Below are 20,414 nucleotides of genomic sequence, written 5' to 3' on the forward strand. Positions count from 1 at the left end.
CTTAAAAAACGTTTAATATTTAATACCTATCATATAATTTCTATAATGTGATATAGTATTAAATATTCATATACAAGTTAAAACATATAATAATGATATAATTATTACATTAATTGTGGGTTTGTTGTGTAAACTGGAATTAATCGTTAAAAAAATATTGTGTAGCTTAAAACGCGTTTATTTCTTTGTTATGGAGTAATATGAGAACCTGTTCATGAAAGTTATAGTATACATTTTTTTTTATTTATATAGTAAATTAGTTGATAAAGGAACGGGTAAATTAATTCAAAATAATTTTGTTTTTTCTTAATTTTAGTCCTTATCATTAATTCTTAAAAGCATTTCAATTTAATTACATGCTCGCTGTTTGATTCAATTGACGAAACAATTATGTTAAATTATATATAATATAAAATACTGTCGAGACAAAATCGAGTCTTATAAAAAATATTCTGAAGTTTTTAACCTTATCTTGTTATATCATATTAATTTTACTTTTGAAGTCGAAGCTTGCTTATTCTTGTCAACTACCGTACAATGTAACCGGATTCGCTTCACGCAACTCAATAATAACTTTAGTTATAAGCTAAATAGGTAAATTAAAATAAACAACACAAAATCTATTAAAAGTTTTTATTTCATTCACAAAACACACAATCACAAGGGGCTATGACCGTAACATTGCATTTTCATTATTCACTTAAGCAGTGACGCAATAGTACGCTGAATTCTTTTCGCGTTGCTAACTTACGAGACATTTTTGAGTGACTTTCGTCGTGGAATGTAGTTATGTCGTTTCCTTTCCCACTGATAAGAAACCAGATGTATTAGAGAAGTACTTAGCATTTGCTTCATTGATTCGCGTTTCAGCTGCTTGTGGGTTGACGATTTCGAGACCCTGAAACAATAAAAAAAATTAAAACATGGTCCTTCGAGCCAGATATTTTATGTCTGAACATAATCAATATGGAAACGTAATATATTTAATATTTTGGGTTTGACCTTTGATATTTATAATTCATATTTCATTAAATTACAATTCATATTTAAAAGTAATTTTTCCATGTAAAATTCTTAACAAGGATTTGTTATAGCCACCGCCCATAGACATTCATATTGTAAGAAATATTAACCTTGAGCACAAAGATGTCACTGGCTCACTCACCCTTTTAATCGGAACACAACAACATTAAGTATTGTTGTTTGGCGGTAGAATGTATGAGTGGGTGGTACCTACTCAGACGGGCGTTCACAAAGTGGTCTACCACCAAGTGAATACATTTATATACAATACAACAATGTTTATTCAAAATTTTAGCGACATATAAAGCTACGAAAGTTTGTAGGAACTTTATAACACTATCAAATAGTCAATTTAGAACAGTCACCATTAAGGTCAGTCATTTGAAAACAAAAAGTACGAATCGATCCGATTTTGTAGTAAAATGATGATTGCGGTTTAGACACGAGAAAAAGCTAAACGACAAACGAATTTGATAGCAATAGACGTAGCTTCATTTACGTTCTCTAACCATTCCAAACTATTATCATTCGGATCTGTGATTACTTGAGGCGATGTTTCAGCTCCGTCATACACAAGTAGATAAGTAAGGCAATTGCTCACGATGACTTTTCATTTATTCGTAAAAGTGCGACGCGTTGCTACCTTGTGGATGATTAGACGTTGCGCCTGTCACTGTTATAGCGTATACTGTTCAAACTTGTAAGAAGGCTCAAGCGATATTTGACCACACGAAATTTAGTAATAAAAATCGCGGGTTTTATTTTTGATGAGCAATTATAAATTGTACCGCGTTGTTACCTACGTTTATACACACAAAAGAAATTAGTATTAACTTTAAGTGAAGGAATATATTTACCAAACTCTTTTCTAAAATATTAATGAAATTAAATCACTATCGTGAAAATGTTTAAACAAATCTGCTCAGTGAAGAAACGACACAAATCTGAACCGGTTCCTATTTCCACTAATATTAATTGGTATTTAATCCGTCAATTATATCTGATTGGATGACTTCAAATTATTACATAAATAAACCAATACACATTTGATCTCGATATATTCGTATTTGTAATTCAAATCTGAGAAAAATAAGGTTAATAAAACTAGAAGCCCGATGAGAGTCTTCAAATATTTTAATCATTACATAATTTTTAAAAATCAATGAATAGTTTAATAAATAATAATGATAAATAAATATTTATAGAGATATTTTATGTTTTATTTATTTATTGAATTGATATCGTGTTACCTATACTTATTTCAAATGTTTAGATGTAGCAGTCAACATTAAAAGTGTTATGACGAGTAACTAAATGGTCGTGTCGGTATTCTATACAAATGAAGAAAACATGACTTTATTTCAAACTAGCTACTCGTTCCGGCTTCACACGGGTACAATAGCGGTATATTTACAACTTTTAGATTGAATAAGAAACATGAAAAGAAAAATCCTTTTTTTTTCGACTAGGATATTTGAAATTTTTGGAATTTCTGTACTATAATATGCATGTATAAATATGAACCTTCTTCAAGAATCACTCATGAAACCGCATTAAAATGAATTGCGTAGTTTAAAAAGTTCTAATTATGTGTATTTTATCATCAGCCCTTATTCGTCCACTCCTGAGGCCCCTCCTAAGCTACTTGATTCGGCTTTAATTCTCAAACCGCCTCCAGCCATTTTACTTATGTCGTCACTCCACGTAGTCTGAGGACGTTCTCCTCATTGTCAAGACCCAGTCTTTACTCGACAACTCGTTGACCCCATTTATTTATCGTTATTAATGAACACCTCCATTTTATATGCTAATATATTAATACCACGTTTTATTTAATAAACTATTTGCTGTGAAGTTCAAATGAACTTCTCCAATTCAAATAAGCTTTAAAAAGTAACTTTGAATCCTCTCGTGTCATATTTGTCTTAGTTTCTACTGTTCAACGTGATCGAGACGGAATGTGGATTCTACCGAGCAAAATAACTTGCGGTATTTTAATTTAAATGAGAATATTTTCTAGTATATACTAGTATACGTTACAGTAGGTAAAGCGTAAAAACATAGAAATGCATCTACAATATATTACGGTATATCTCACTAATATTAAAACTATGAACATTTGTGAGTCTGTGTTTTGTTACTTAACAATACCAAAAGTGCTTGATGGTTTCGAAATTCACTTTGTACGTAGGTATTCCTATACTGGAGTAGGACATAGGTACGTCTTTTTATTTTCTTTTAAATAGTACAATTTTTATTAACTTCTAGCTTTGTGAGCGAAAAACAGTTGTATACAAAATAAAACAATTTACAGGCTACATAAATTTAAATTGCACATTACATGACTAGAAATAAACAAAACCTTTAGTTTAATATCTCAATGGTACGAGCATTTTAGTTCGTCTAAGGTCATAAACATTACCAAGGACCGCATATTCCACAACGTTGCAAGCGCATAATCTTAAATGATTGCTATCTTCTAACGGTGATGAAGCCCAACAAGTCGTACATGGCCCAAAGGTTGGCCAATAATACATATTCAACGTGTATCGTATCACATTATACAAAAATATCAATCAGAGAATTGCGTCAAGAAACAACAATGGGAAACTTGTTGAGTTAACGATCAACGCGTAGGATAATTTTATTCCATATTAAAAGACAAACTAGTTTAGGATTTGCAACAACATATGTAAAATTTACTTAGCACATTATTAATAATCATTAACAGGACCCGGAGGGAATTGTTTTATCTGCCAGTTTCAAAATGAATATTCGTCAAAAACCTTGGACCAAATCATTTCCAATATGACCAACATTTGCAATGCTATCAGACATTACATCCAGCGTAACCCGTGTAACGAGGCTCTGGCTAAGTATGCACGTTGTAATAGCACCCTGTTTTCTTAGGTCGTTAACACTTCAGAATTGTAAGATTTAACACAATTGTATTGAAAACCGCAGGTATGAGGAACTGCGAGCTGAGTATTATTAAAGAGATACAAGTCGTAAAAGGCTTATACAAGATTACAAACATTGTTAGCCTTCATTGAAGTTGTTATTCATTTTAACGCAGTTTAATATACAATTGATTGTTTTAATAATTTCAATAAAAACAAAATACTTGTTAAGGTTAATTAATGATAATTAAAATTAAACGTAGATTAAAATGTACAAAAAAAGAAACAAAGCATTTTTTAGTCTTGTAGGTAATTTAAATAACTTAAATATTTAAATTTACATACAAAAAATAGCATAATCAAATAAGAAATAAAAGAGAGTTGAAAGTAAATAGATTCAACATTTACAATTGTTCGAAGCAATCATAACCCAGCAAGCAGTGCACCTCGGGAGGTAAATTTACATAAAACTTGTAGCAACATTTGATAGTATGTCAGCGATATACCAAAGGGCGTCATTTCCCTAACACAAATACCAACAGCGAAACCTAAACGGTGAAAGTACTAAACAGATCGTCTGAAATACAAATAGGCTATTTTCTCGCTCACTTACATGCAACTTGTAAATGATCACTCCATTATGGTTAAAGTAAATGTGTATAACCTAAAAATAAACCGAGGGTACGTCGGTTTCTACTTTCCTAATGAACTTAAAATATTACATTTGCTCCAGTGCATAATATTAACGATACAGCCCATCATATTGAAGAAAGCATCGTTATGTTTTATGGTCTATAAATTTCTTCATTTCGAACGAACGGTAGAAAACGTATACTGTGATCAGGATATTTTATTCGAACAAGACGAAGACACGGAAAGTAATGCAGTATTCGTTTTTTGAATTTTGAACGTTGCTAAAATATTTAACGATAGGAGTACAAATATATTCAAAGTATTTATGATGGCGCCCGAAAATGCACAGATAGCTTTTTTTTTTTTTATACTAGAGGTGGCAAACGAGCAGGAGGCTCACCTGATGGAAAGTGACTACCACCGCCCATGGACATTGCAACACCGGGGGGCTTGCAGGTGCGTTGCCGGCCTTTCAGGAAAGAGTACGCTCTTTTCTTGAAGGTTCCTAAGTCGTATCGGTTCGGAAAAACCGCCGGCGAAAGCTGGTTCCACAAAGTGGTTGTGCGAGGCAGAAAATGTCTTAAAAATCGCGCTGTTGTGGATTTTCGGACACCTAGGTGGTGCGGGTGATATTTGGAATTTTGACGAGATGTCCGAAGGTGAAATTCAGCAGCCGGGATTAACCCGAACAATTCCTCGGAACATTCCCCGTGATAAATTCTGTAGAAGATGCAGAGCGATCCAACATCTCTACGCAAAGCCAAAGGATCAAGCAGATCGGTGAGGGCTTGATCGTCGATAATTCGAGCCGCTCTACGTTGGATATGGTCAAATGGAAGGAGCTGGTACTGGGGAGCACCCGCCCAGAGGTGAGAGCAGTATTCCATGTGAGGCCGAATTTGCGCCTTGTATAGTCTTAGACGATGAGCCGACGTGAAATACTGTCTTGCCTTGCTGAGCACACCGAGCTTTTTTGATGCCAATTTGGCTTTGCCTTCCAATTGACCGCGGAACTGAACGAGGCTCGAAACATCGACGCCAAGTATTCCGATACTAGCTGTGGCGGCTAACGGAATGTTCTCGAATCGTGGAGATACGACAAATGGTGTTTTTTTAGCAGTTAACGCGCAAACTTGCGTCTTTTCGGGGTTGAAATGGACTAGGTTTAGCCGACCCCAGTTCGAGACTTTGTTTAACGAAGACTCGATTTCAGACACAATATAATAGCTATGCGCCTTTTATTTTTCAATACTGCAAAAAAAAACAAAATATAAATTTAATTAGAAATGAAAGCTTACAACAAAATTATTCGTAAAAACGAGACAGTTATTTGACTATCTTCTGGGTGTTTAAGTTTTTACATACAACTCTACACTGACCGATCGAGTCTTTGGCTTTGGACGATGACCGTACCAGATTCACTTCGAACCAAAGATTACTCGAAATAGGGTAACAAATTAAAGAATAAAAATGATCATAACAAAACATTTATTGGAACAAATTCTCACCTCAGTATTATTGCGTTGAAAGTCTAGATCGACAAAACTTCGATTAACTTGTGTGAATATAGGTTAAGATGCTATGCTAAAGGTATGGCATTTAACAGCTGAAATATACCATATACTTCAAGTTAGTAGAGATAATCAGAAGACCGTACAATTAATATGCCCAAGGATTATATTAACAATTGAAAAAAAAATAATGACTCTCCGTCAATTAAAATAACAATTCCTACTACAACTACGTATGTTTAATTTACTAGGTTCAAGAAGTAATACAAAATATATAATATATATTTAAGTAGGTAAATTGAATTTCAAGTTGCAATATTTACGGAAACAGTTACTTGTTTTCATAAGACATAAAGTTACAAATAATTTCAAGTGCAGTTTTATTTAAAAATACAATTTAAAAATAATATTGTAGAGAATTGTTTAACTCATCTTGACTAAACACTATCCCGGTTTCCCCTAAAGTTTAATGACACAATTCATTGTATTAGAATAATACAACAAATAAACTTAAATACTAAGCTGATCTACTTATACTTAAAGCAGTCTATAGTGACTAAATAAAAAGCTGGATATCCCATGGTTTAAATTTAGAGTTAGGCCATTAAAAAAGTTATTGAGGTTTTTTTTATTTCAACCAAATAAGTAGTCCAGAATATTTTTTTAATAACTTTTTCTATTTCCAGAATAAATCTTCAATTAACTTTCCACTAAATTACACTGTGAAAGCGATGATTATAAATATAATTCATTAACGCAATTAGTATGATAAAATGTACGAAAATATTAAAATATTCTAAGTGTTGTTAATTTTTGTAAATTCGACATTAGTTTCTTAATGCAGACGTTAACAAACACACATTTAAAATAAATTGACGTATTAAGCTTTCTTAGAAACAATTATTTTATTTATGTTGACCTGACAACATTGAATTAACAAAATCGACTGGCGTTTACGGTCCTTTACATTTGTCAATTTTTGCCCAATTTTGAACTATATTCTGTCAAGATTCACATAGTCTAACAATTTAGTCATTTTGGCTATTCTCTGCTTAATATTTTAACACTATTATAAAATTTTACCTTAATATAATTATGTTCGCTACTCATTAGTAAATACATATGTATCAAGATGGGAATAATAAATGCAAAGGAGAGAGAGAGAGATTATTTTATAGAACCGCTTATTTGAATCAAAGCTTAAGTTCTTTGATATTAATAAATCAATTAATAAATAATAATGTAATTGCTGGGCAAATTCCTCCTCGCTCTCGTGAGAAAGTGGCAGATTCGCAACCACCACGTACGGGTTTCCTCACTATGTTTTCCTTCACCGCTGAACGCTGTTCGAATTATAAATACGAACATGAATTCAGTGGTGCTTGACCCGGGTTTGATCTCAAAATCATTGTTTAAGACTCACGGCTTCGAACCACTGATCCATCACAGCTCTCGATTGATTATTGTTTCTTCTACAATTCTTGATTGTACATCATTGAAACTAAATATGGAATACTGACAAGGATGATTTACGCGGCCTCATCTATAAGACAGCGATATCTTCCAGGGAATGTTAAGGGAGAGATTTTTTTTTTAAGTTTAGCATCTGCTAATAATATAAACAGATAAATCCTTTGTAATAGGTTATTTTACACGCTCTTCCTTTATGGTAGTTAACCTTTAAAATCTGAAACTAAATTTACTTTTAGAAAAACGTTAGGTATTCAAATACTTAACGTCTGTGTAATTTATCGGTAAAAATCGACTCTTGACGTAAGCTTTCGACTTGTAATTTCATTAAAATATATCAATTAGTTTCAGCGCGATTTAAACATAGACAAAAAAACAAACAGCCAATATTAAAAAAAAAAGTGGTTTTGATACTTATCACGAAAGTAACATCCGCCATAATTAATAATAGTTTATACTACGATATTATCAAAAAAAACATTAACTTAAAATTAAAGCTAGTTATATTAAGAATGTTTTGAGTTATTTATGCATTTATTACGAATAATTAAAATCTAAATTTCGCTTTCATGTGGTAACTCTAATTAAGTATTTAAAAGAAAGCATTTCATAAGTTTCGTTTTTATTAAAAATATATACATACATTATATAAAAAAAAAACAAGAGATAATCGTGTAAAGTCGTGCTGGATTTAAAACAGTTTTTACACAACTCATTAGTTTCTTGTGACACTATAATTGTTCGATCGTTATTACGAACAAAAAAATGCACACATGCCAAGAAGATGGCGCGATTATTTTCTGTATAAAACACATAGTCGAGTGTGCATATTAAGAGTGCGTGAGATAATGTCCCCATTATGATGTTACGATCACAATGGAACTCGCTAACCGCGTACAACGGCATAGATTCTAACAATTGTCGAAGTGTTTATGTAATGTACTTTTTAGACGTATATTCATTGATATATTTACGTACAAGATGCGGTAATTAACTTAAAATTACTATAGAGTTATAATCTTTTAACACTAGGTAAAATTTTTCTCACGATGTAAACTTTTTTTATTATGATACTAATTAAGAATTTCTAAACTGAGTAGTTATTTAAGAGAAGACTAGCTTTTACGTCGTTTTTATAACCCATACATACGTGTTTAATGGCGTTTTAATGATCAATAATGTTGGTTGTACATTTGAGACATTTTTAAAATAGGTCTTGAGTTATTACTATGATAAACTAATTATATCTCGATGTTCTCTTCTGATTTTTGCCACGACGCGTCGTACCGTCGCGACGACTATTCCGAACGGAAACTAGCATTTGGCGTAGTAGATACCTTTGAGTACAAAGGTTTGGTTATAAACACGGACCCAATCCCCTCTCATAATTCGGTAGGATAGCAATCTGACACGAGAAGACAGGTCAGGCAGGGTTTGGAGCAATGGCTTTACTACTTTGGGGGAACAGATCGGATTTGTTTTATATCTATATTATAGTACAAAATACATTTATATAAGTGTGCTTAAATGCAAAGGGATTCTATCGTAATATTTTTTGTGACTTTTAACGTTTACGAGATTATATGCATATAGCGTACAACATAACAAAGCTTCTTAAATTTAAATCTTGCATATCTATAAATAATAAATAATAGGTAGTCGATTGCAGACCTTCGGAACGAATGAAACGAACGCCTCCAGGCGTTTTGAAATAATTGATATAAATATAGAAAAGGTTTCACTTTCGTCGGTTCTTCTCAACTCACGGGTAGTTCTTTCATACCGGTGATAGACATTTGACAATCAACAAAAAAGTTTAATGCTTCTATATTTAGAAAATAATGTGACTATAAATAAATAAATCATTTTTTGAAGTACATAAGTAATAATAATTAATTAGATAATGTCATCTCATTGTTTTTTAAAGTCTTCTCTGCTACATGGCGGAGCATGACGTCGAAAAGCAGTTAGTAACAGTTAACCTATTCGATGTTGCCGTATTTGACTCGATCGATAGTTCAATCTGCGGAGCGAATATTTTACGCTGTTATAACCACTAAACGATGCTATCAAACTACTTTATTATCGTATCGTGCTGATTTCCTACGAGCGGTTTGTGATTACAGAATTGCTCTGATATATATCAGTTTAATTTCTCCCTTAAAGGTCATAAAGGCTTTAATCTCAATCACAACATCAATTGCTTAACGGTATACGGACCACATAGCGATGTGAAAGTCTCAGGTTTAAAACTACCCCCTGGGCTATTGTCCTCACTCGTAGAATTATACAGTTAATCGTTGATGAAAATTAGAAGTTAGAACCTGAGCAGGTGTTAGGTACCCGGTCACGGTAGCATGCAAAAGCGATCCCATGACGGCCGCCGGAGAGACGGAGAGGGTACCTGAGAGTTGGTTTTTTGGTGGGCACACTTGGGCATCGGTGACTATTGAAATTCACTTTCACATCTATAATATTAGTGAAGATTCCTTACTATTATTTGGACCTTAGCTTTATTTATTAAAACTCAATAAAGGCGGTTTGAAGACAATCTTCATCGCTTCATTGATCTTTCATAGTGTCATTACGTCTACTCCTAGAAAAATCTCAACTAGATTTATAAAAAACTCAGTATTGTAGTTCCAGTAAAGTCAAAGTAATAACAAAGTCATGTCACGGTTCGGAGCATCGTCGATTTAAAGGCTAGAGGCGTCAAGTTACTGACCTGCAAAGGCGTGAAGGCGACCGAGGACGCGGTACCAGAAACCTGTCTCCGTATACTGGTGGCTCCGCCATATTGCTGGTTCTGCTTTTGGAGGTTTTTCTGCAATGTTTTACTGATTCGAACTTTGGTCTTCTCATCAATCTGCGGTAGACGAACGCGTCCGGTCCCCGATTTGCCGATCGTACCGCGCGTGTAGCCCAAGTCTTCTTGGTAGGCGTCGTCTTCGATCTGTGGAAATTATTGCTTTGATTATTATTGTATGTAATTAACACATACTTATCATGATTAAAGTTACTATTTAAATAATAAAATTACACACTAAACGAACATACAACAAAAATAATCAGTATCATGTAAACGACTAACATAAATACTTAATTATTCCTATAATAAGTATAAATTGAAGTGAAAATATATGAGTCCATAATGCGGATGTACTTAAATTTGAATTGATTGAGTACCGCTATATCTATTCGTTTATGATATAAATAGCAATGCATAAATGCGAATGAATAGTAACGTCAACCAGGTCACGATTAACCCAATTTTCATAAAACGAAGGCGTTCTAAACGTTTTACTTATCCACAGGTACTTTAGGAAGTTTTAATGAATACCTCCAAAAAAGTTGTCAGCAATCACAACACAGACGTGTTGACATTTTTTTTTTGTTTTCGTCTATTTTTATTACCAGACAGTTCTAAATTTTAGGATTATGGCTGGATTTTTTTTCATTGGACTGTTCTCGATTCAAAATGTAACTTAACACTATTAATAATGGCTTCAACTTTTGGACCGCTGATTGAATTTCAAGGTTTCCAGATAAATATGTTTTTTAGAAATATGTAAGTGTGTGTGTGTGTGTATCTTTAAATTACGTTTCTTCGCGTACATTGAAGATAAATAACGCTATCGTCTCAACACTAATTCCATCTGACGCGTAATTACATACCTATTAGCAGCTCATTAAGTTACTTAATAAGCTTTAGTCTTTCAATTATAATTGATTTATAACGCATTATATATTGCAATTATGAATTTACGACTCCAAGAGATATTAAACATGAAGTTGTTATCCCAGACGGGTGATTTTATAGTAAAATAATTTTGAGTTGAGATTAAATAGTTTCATAAATATAATCATAAACTGTGCAATTAATTTCATGTGATCTATACCAATTACCTAAATTAAAAAAAAATTTAAAAAAAAAACAGATATTCTTGCAAACGCAAAAGCCGCACATGTTCGTATCAACATGCAATTGGTGCACGCGAGCCAACGGGCCGTCGAACGTCCGTGCTTCACCAGTTCGAGTTCCGGTCTATTTGAAGTAAGGGAAAAAACACTATTTGAAATTCTGCTCATCTGCCGCGACCCGCCAACCGTGACGTCACATTTATAACCAGCCACATGAAACGGCAAATATCGGTAATAATTACCGTAATCGTAATGATAATTGTTATTTGCATGCTGGTTTCTTAACGTTGGCAATATTGTTCTCGTGCTTACGATTGGTCTAACTAATAAATTACCTGAATTAAGATTACGTGTCTTATGTATTGTAAGTTGTGTATTTGTTACGACGAGTAGTAATTGTGACTTATAAAGTTAATTTATTCAAACTATTGAAGCAACTTTGTGCGTTACGACACCGCCACGAATCGAGGAAGTCAGATGAGGAGAATAGGGGCACGATTAATGAGATTTGATATAAATTAAACTCATGGTTAAAGGAAATGTTTAAGTTTTCTCCTCCAAATGGCCTAATTCTGGATAAAACGAACATTAACCGCCGATTTCCTCCAGTACAAAATAGCAGATGAAGTCTCGAGAAATTTTCCCGACAATTACTAGAAAAGCAATTGCAGAATCAGCTCTTGTAAATCTCAGAAGTGTTTGGCAATGAACGAACAATCTTCGGTTACGAGCGACGTTTTCTATACACTTGAATATCTTGGCTCTACTCGAAATGAATATTTATTATAGCTTACAGTATATAGCGTGTTACTTAATCAACTATTAGAACTATCTCATTATGAACGTTCGATTCCTATGGAATTTAGAGCAAGATCTCTATGAGAGGTATAATGTTTATTCAATTGCATACAGTAACTGTTTAAATACTTTGTTTTTACTTTAGACTAACTGCATCCTGATTTTGTGGTCGCAATAATTAAGTTTTCTGTGTCTAGACATTTATGAATTATAGTGATTGTGATATAATGAATATATATATATATATATAGATATATAGCGATTGTGAAGTATGTACATTTCGTAAACATTTCGAGTCAAGAACAGTGCAATAAAAAAAAATCCAGTCATAATACTAAAATTTAGAGCTAAATACAAGTAATAAAAATCAACAAAAATAAAAAAAAATTCTACACGTCTTTCCTATTTATTTGCGTGAAACTTATTTGGTAGATTTTTACCGGTAAGTTGGTTTCCTTCCATTATACGAATTATTCAGACGCCAAGTGCTGCTAGAATAAGACGATGCGCTTGATATGAAAAATATTAATCGAATCTTATAACAACAACGCGTTGAACTGGGTTGAACTGAAGTTCTTAACTAAATATTTAAATGTTACTTTATTTTTATTTATTATTACAGCACTATGAGCCGAGATGGCCCAGTGGTTAGAACGTGTGCATCTTAACCGATGATTTCGGGTTCAAACCCAGGCAAGCACCACTGAGTTTTCATGTGCTTTATTTTTGTTTATAATTCATCTCGTGCTCGGCGGTGAAGGAAAACAACGTGAGGAAACCTACATGTGTCTAATTTCAACGAAATTCTGCCACATGTGTATTCCACCAACCCGCATTGGAGCAACGTGGTGGAATATGCTCCATACCTTCTCCTCAACGGGAGAGGAGGCCTTAGCCCAGCAGTGGGAAATCTACAGGCTGATTATGTTTTATATGTTATTACAGCACTACCCAGATCATATTCTATGAGCTATCTTAACCTACATCGTCGGTTGCCTGGAAGAGATCGCTATGTAGCGATAAGGTCGTCAAAATTGTACGCGTCTTTTATTTAGGCTGTATACATGTTTTATTTATTTATTTTCTCTTCGTATTGTATAATAAAGTATTAAGTAAAGTGTTTCGATCGCAATGCTGGGCAAGAACTATTCATGTTTTATAATTTGTCTCGTGGATAGGTTATAAACGAAGATTTAATTTGTCGGATGCAATGCCGTAACGGAATAAGCTCCAAATCTTGTCTTTAGGCGGCATTTGTTCGTTGACGTAAGCTTACTCCACATTCTATCAATATCCTACTGCTACTAATGAGTAGAAATAACTTGTAATACACTTGCAGTGATGAATTCGTCTTCATCCGTGTGTCCGAGAATATAAAATCGATGCCTAATCTTACTATAACGTTATCAAGATGACCTGGGATTCGCCGTTTTATCAAAAATACGCAAATGTAAATGATACAAATATTTCAACAATTAGAAATAATATTACTTATGTAAATTCAATATGATTATAAAGTAATGTATCTGTAGATATATAAAGTATATAAATTAACTTAGAATTAAGTAATGGAGTATAATACGAAAAATAACGAAGTAAGATAATAGTATCTGCGTATATATGTTACTGTAAAAGCTCGAACTACGGTAAATCTTAAGATTTTCCAGTAAAACCTAAGATTCGAGCTTTTACAGTAACATATACATATATTAGGTCCTTACATATGAAATTAGCGTTTTGTCGTACTACTTTGATCTGAAATATCTCCTCTTTGGTTAAGAATTCCAAATGCAAATTTATAAATTCATTTAGCTGGTACATTTGTGTTTTGAAAACAGTCATTCTTTTGTTTTTGCCTCTTAATTTTTTTCTTTGGCGTCGCTTATTACCGCACAATGGAAAAAATTAAATATCGTTATAATATTTACGAGTACGAGACCTAATATATTTTAGTTCTCATTTCAAAATATCACAGAATTAAGACACGTTTCCATAAATCACCGTTTTTTATCACTAGTGTGATAGTAGCTTTATATATCTGTCCATTATTCGCAATTATATTTCAATTTAAATTAGCTTTCACCTAAGTGTAATGGTATTTTCATTACCAAGACCTAATTTCAGGCACGTATAATTTATATTGTTCGATGGAAACGCAATAATTAGCTTGAGCGCTATGATTCTAGCTAAAAACGATTACTGTTAAGCCTTAGTCTTGTAGGCGAGGTAAATTATTTCAAAATTAATTAACGGTAGTCGACTCAAAATTACGAAGAAAATTTAAACAACTAAAAAGGATTTTATGTTATGTATTTAGTTAGATGTTCGTATGTTTATTTAACAAAATAAATATTTAAATATTATAACTATACTAATTTCGTTTTTTTTTTTAATTTTTAAAGTTTCATTTACACCATAGAGGTTAAAAAAATCTCATTGTAAATGAAACACTTGTTTTTTTTTTTTTTGTAAGAAACTTATTCTTTAAGCCCAAACTACAATTCATTCCATTATCATAGTTTTTATTGATTCAACTGATTTAATATTAATAATCCAACCTTATCAATTCCATAATAAAAGCGAATGAAACTGTTTTTAAAGTATTCAAAGTATAAGTAAAAATATTTTTAAAGTATTTTTCGGTCTTCCAAATATGACCATGACTATATTTGGTTTAATTACAATTCTTACTATGCAGCTGTTTACCTTTTTAATCTGTGTTCTTAATGTTAAATTTTTACCATTTCATTAACTATTAAGAGAAATCCAAAAAGGCATTTATTATTATACTTTCATTTTTATTCTGTAATTGTAAGCTATCCTAATATTTATATAAGAGTATTCATAAAAACTAATGGAGAACAAAAAAATTATGAATAGTATCGAGAAATTACATATTATTATATAAAAAACGGATTTGATTGCGGGACGATTGTAGTAATTAGGATAAGTAAGCGATCATGTAATGTTTGAGGCGAATGGACAATGAGATGCAGGATAGATTTATAGTTAGAAAACTTGACTTTTTTTTTTAAGTGATGTTAGTATTTTACACCGACTTTTATGGATGGAAAAATATTTGATTAATGCGTGACGTCATTTTAAATCTATTTCGACGCCTGTTGTAATTGCAACAAAACAGTAGAAGTAAATTGTCTTGATTATAAATTGTCTCCTATGATAAACATTAGCATTGGAAATTGACATTCCTTACATTTACGATTCACACACACTACTCTAAGTGAGTTATGTTTATGAACATTCACATGTGAATATTCAGTATACGAATACTTTAATCCGTAGCTCACTCTTACGCTACTAACGTACATATTTTCTAATTTTCTTGTTCATTAAATATTTTATTTTCTATATACTATTATATAGACAATGTATTTATAATATTTTTAAATAAATTGATGAGTGGGTTGTACTTTCCGTCTTTATAGTTATTATACAGACAGCATGTTCGCGTCATGTAACTGTATCGTTATCACTGATGAGTTATTGTCATGTTTAACTACTAATATATTATTATTATATATATATTTAAATATATTAAACGATGATTATTACTACAGAGTCCTCCGCCATAGACCCTATTCTAACATAGCCTTCTGACGTACTGTCGGTGACGAAGGTAAGGCCTTGTTTTTAGATTTAATATTATCTTTTTGTAGTAGGGCTTTGTCCAAGCCCACCCAGAGGTATCAACCATTCATCAGATATTCTACGCTCAAACAGCAGTTCTCAGTATTATTGTGTTCCGATTTGAAAGATTTCTGAGCCAGTGTAACTACAGCCACAAGGGACATAACATCTCAGTTCCCAAGGTTGGTTGCGCATTGGCGATGTAAGGAATGGTTAATACCTATTACAGCGCCATTGTTTATTGGGCGGTGGTGGCCACTTACCATCACGTGGCCCATTTGCACGTCCGCCAACCTATACCATAAAATATACTAATAATAGACAATTAGATTTAGACATAGGCAAATGTAATAAGTTTTACTAATTGTTATATTCCTACCAGTAGCTTTGACTTATACGATAGGAGCATTGATTACGCGGTAATCGGATATTACGACTAAAACATAGCACCGCGAATATACATATATGTATCTCTCTCTCTCTCACGATGCTTGCTATCGTCTGGCTCACTCAAAACAAACAAGAGACAGTCAACGGCCAGTTGATCGATATTATTGTTTTAGGTTAATTAATCTTGTATTTTAGTAATTAATTTTGTTTGCTAAAGCCGAGACAGTCTAATTAACAGTATACTTGGATTTCAATCAAGCACCACTGACTCCTTAATTCATTTGTATATTTTTTCTAAAAAAATCTTGAAAAATCTGTATTTTATTCTGAGTTACTTTCTGCCACATACATTCATCTATTCGTTGTGGAGGTGATTTTTGAAATAAGCTTAAAAGCTTCTCCATCAAGAGGAGAAATATGGCAGAGCAGTAGAACATTTGTGGGTTAATTGATTCCGAAATCGAGTCTGTAAATGAGGATTCCGAGTTCGATCTCGAAATCACGGATTCGGATCAAACAGACAGAGATCAGACAAGTATACCACTTTATAGGTAAAAGTTTAAAAAAGATTTTCGATAATACTACGAGAGCAATAAAATGGTATTGATTTTCGATATAAATAAATTTGTAAACTTAAATATTTTACGCTATCATTTTTTCTTGCAAATGCCTGGTTTCCGCTCGGAGCAAAGTTACAAGACGCAAACTCTATAGTGTAACAAATGAACGAGCGACTGTACACTCACGTCTGCGAAGTTGAGTCGGTTGGCGTTTTTCCGGAACTCCGTCATGGCGTAGCGCTCCTTCATCTTGCGCACGCGCTTCCCGCCGCGCTTCTTGCGACTCTGCTCGATTGGCTTCGGCAAAGGCTTCACAAACTTCACTGGCGGCGGCTCCTGAACAATGAAGCAGAAATACGTTTAAAGTGGCCATTTTATCGAGAATCATTGATTTATTTTTTTATTTAGAGTTTTAAAAATATATATTTTGCTTTTCTTTTTATAATTTAATTTTAAACTTAATAAGTGTTAATTTTAAGTTCACATAGGATGACTATTTATAAACAAAATGTAATGATAGATTTATTTGCTACAGAAAATATATTTAAAAAAATGTCATATATATGACGTCATATCATATATATGATGTCAAATATATAGGATACCAAACTGAATAAGATATAATTGCTAAAATAATTATCATGTCCAATGTTCAGCGAATCCGATTCCATCCTTTTTTATTATATTATAAGGAAAGTGCCATATGATAATGATGATAAGTGAGTGAGCCATTGCTTACAGACAGACTATGACATTGTCATATATGTTAACTTTTGTTACACAGCCAATATGGCGCTGTCAGCTAAAATGCTGTTTCCGTATACCTGTAATTACACTGGCTCACTCACCCTTTAAACTAGAAAAAAAGCAATAATTTATTTATCTTTTAGTATATACAATACCCTAGACTTTCTTAAAGTCAATTCAATTATATCGTTATCATTTGTATTAAACTATTAATGTCTTAACTGGAGTCATATAGTTTACCTGCAGTTTGTCCAATTTCTTCTCAATGCCCTCTCGAAGATATCGTCCTATACTTCCGTCTGCACTTTCGTGACACGCGTCAACTCGGGCGGCCAATGTCAGTTTAGTTGATACGAGCTTGGCAGCTTTGTATCGCAATTCCTATGGAATAACAATTTATAAACACTTTTATAATTGAAAAGGGACAGTTTATATTCCAACGTTAATGTACATACCGGAGATGTATCTTGTACGATTTGTGAGAAATATAAAAATCCAGTATGAGGCAGTGATGCTGCTTGAGAGAATCCTGACAGTGTCTTCTTCTGCTGTCCTAGAGGTAACACATTGCATGCCGGCATCTTTGATAGTTTTGAGAGACCACCCGCCACACCAAGGATCTTCGCTGCAGTTGATGCACCTAAAAATATGTTAAAAATGACGTCATATGAATGAAAATCAATCAATCAATCAAACATCTACAAATAAAATGTGGAGTGATATTGTTTCACATAACTTTGCACCTACCCACAATAGCTGTTATATTTGGAGCTATAAATGTCATTCTGCTCTCGACATATTCGTAAATATTAGATTTGAAGTTGTTCAATTCTGACGCCATGTCACATGCTTCGAAGATCTCGTGCAGTTCATTGTCCGACAGCAGTTTTCTATTTTAAATAAAAAATAATTGAAGTGTATATATAAATGATTATAACGAATAAACAATAACTATTTATTGTTTATTCTTACTCACTTAAAAAGACGAGAGCTAATATTATTCGTAAAATAAATATAGACTTTATTCAGGTATCCTTTATAAGCATTTTTAAATCCCATTTTAGTAAATGTAAATCCACCACTGATGAATCCATCTCTATGAATTCTACATAGAATTTATTTGATTTGACATAAGTTAATTGTAAAGCACAACTTTCTTAACTAATAATAATACAATATTGATGACACAGTCAATTTATATCATCTCAATAAGATTAATGATCATATTAATTTGACTCAATGTGTTTCAATATTATGTATAAGTTTAGAATATTGTATCTCAAATGATGTGATTGAAAAAATCATTACTCGAACAAGAATATCAGGCCTAATTTAACCATCATTGAGTGATAACTACAGATGAATAGAGTAGTTGTTTATAGTCACAGTTGCATATTGCATGGTCATGATGTGACAATCAAGTTAGTTAAACCACAGAACCAAATTTGATAACTTTTGGTATGAAGCACGTTTAAACCCCAAGGTGAAATAAGCTACTTTTTAATGCATAACACTTCATGATCTACCCTTTAAATGCTGGCAAAACCACTAGCGACAACTAGTCTTCTATAAGTAGTTTTAATTTCATACCCCTGTGTTGTAGATGCGGTGACAGACACAATCATAATAGTAGCTTGAGTTAAAAAACTTTGCAGTGTTTCATTATTCTTAGCTCTATCCAAATCATTGCCCAGTTCTTTCACAGTGCGTATATATTCCAATGGTGTTATTATCAACGACTCCAGTTCTGGGAACCTTTTTTGGTATTTATCCCGAACAAATCTGTGAATAATAGCTGAAAAATTAAATGTTTCTTAGTTATTCTGTAATATTCATTCAATTTTTAAAAAAATTAATTAAATTTTAAACTAATTTTGGGTAAGTTTTATCACAATCTATAAAAAAATTGAGGTTACATATACTTGCAAATGTTATAAGGGTATTTACATAGTATGACTGCAAGGTTTGAAAGACTACTGCAAGATCTCAAATTTTAATAATATCTGAATAAATGTTTAAGTAACCTAATGGTTAAAGTAAATAAGACTGTTTTGGCATTAATAAATCATACAAATTCTACTCAAATATTTAAAATATTAAGTTAAGCTTTTTCATCTTACCTATTTCTCCATCAATTTCAACAGCTATGTTATTAGCTTCAACAATCAACTGATATTCAGGATCTGATTCCATCAATCCAGTCACTTCAATTTTCTTTCTATCATTACCAACATTTTGCTCGATTTCAGTTATAACCTATATTATGGAAGTTTAATTTACATAGTTAATTTTTGCTTATTATAAATCGTTTCACTAAATCATATTAATAGGTACAAATAGTAGTTTACTTACCCTTTTTAAGCGTTCTGAATCTCTGAGCTTAGCTAACTCCCTGATAGATACATTTTTGATTTCTTCTTCTTTTGGTATAACTGGAAAAGGTGCAGTGAATTCATGAGAATCACTATTACTTATCTGGTTTTCATAAATAGCTTCAAGATCTCCGTCATCATTTTCCTCTAAATCTGCCAGCAATTCGTCTGCTAAAGACATTTTTATCTATACAGATTTAATCCTTGATTTTATTATGTTTTGAGAGTTTATTTTTCTTGCTCCGAATTATGATTAAATATTTTTTAATATTAACATGAGTGTCAAGTGACATCAAAATAATGTCAACTGTCATGTATCCCTTATTTTTTTTATCGGATTAATTTTCTCCCTTCGTAAAAGGCTAATGTATTAACTATACATCCAAGTAAAAGAGTCAAATTATAATATCACTACTTAGCAATAGAAACATCATTCTTTAA

At 32.4% G+C, this 20,414-nt stretch overlaps 1 protein-coding gene across 1 annotated transcript; it reads right to left on the bottom strand.

The window, feature by feature from the left end:
* Positions 1 to 617: 617 nt before the first annotated feature.
* Positions 618 to 20,258, bottom strand: LOC113400115 (U4/U6 small nuclear ribonucleoprotein Prp31). Its single transcript, XM_026639552.2, has 9 exons — positions 19,954 to 20,258; positions 19,722 to 19,857; positions 19,192 to 19,396; positions 18,349 to 18,491; positions 18,057 to 18,241; positions 17,842 to 17,982; positions 17,041 to 17,190; positions 10,263 to 10,490; positions 618 to 898 (listed from the first exon to the last, which is right to left on the bottom strand). The coding sequence occupies exons 1-9, from the start codon at positions 20,152 to 20,154 to the stop codon at positions 788 to 790; spliced, it is 1,500 nt and encodes a 499-aa protein (XP_026495337.2). The 5' UTR covers positions 20,155 to 20,258; the 3' UTR covers positions 618 to 787.
* Positions 20,259 to 20,414: the final 156 nt, after the last annotated feature.

The sequence above is a fragment of the Vanessa tameamea genome, chromosome 8 (genome assembly GCF_037043105.1).
Source record: "Vanessa tameamea isolate UH-Manoa-2023 chromosome 8, ilVanTame1 primary haplotype, whole genome shotgun sequence".
Classification (NCBI taxonomy): domain Eukaryota; kingdom Metazoa; phylum Arthropoda; class Insecta; order Lepidoptera; family Nymphalidae; genus Vanessa; species Vanessa tameamea.

Bases quoted from the DNA above. Each gene is read 5' to 3' on its own strand.
- LOC113400115 (XM_026639552.2), bottom strand. From the start codon at position 20,154: ATGTCTTTAGCAGACGAATTGCTGGCAGATTTAGAGGAAAATGATGAC. The intron at 18,242-18,348 runs GTAGGTGCAAAG...ACATATTTTTAG, and splicing joins AAATATAACAGCTATTGTGG to GTGCATCAACTGCAGCGAAG. The intron at 10,491-17,040 runs GTGAGTGTACAG...TAATTTCCACAG, and splicing joins ACCGACTCAACTTCGCAGAC to ATCGAAGACGACGCCTACCA.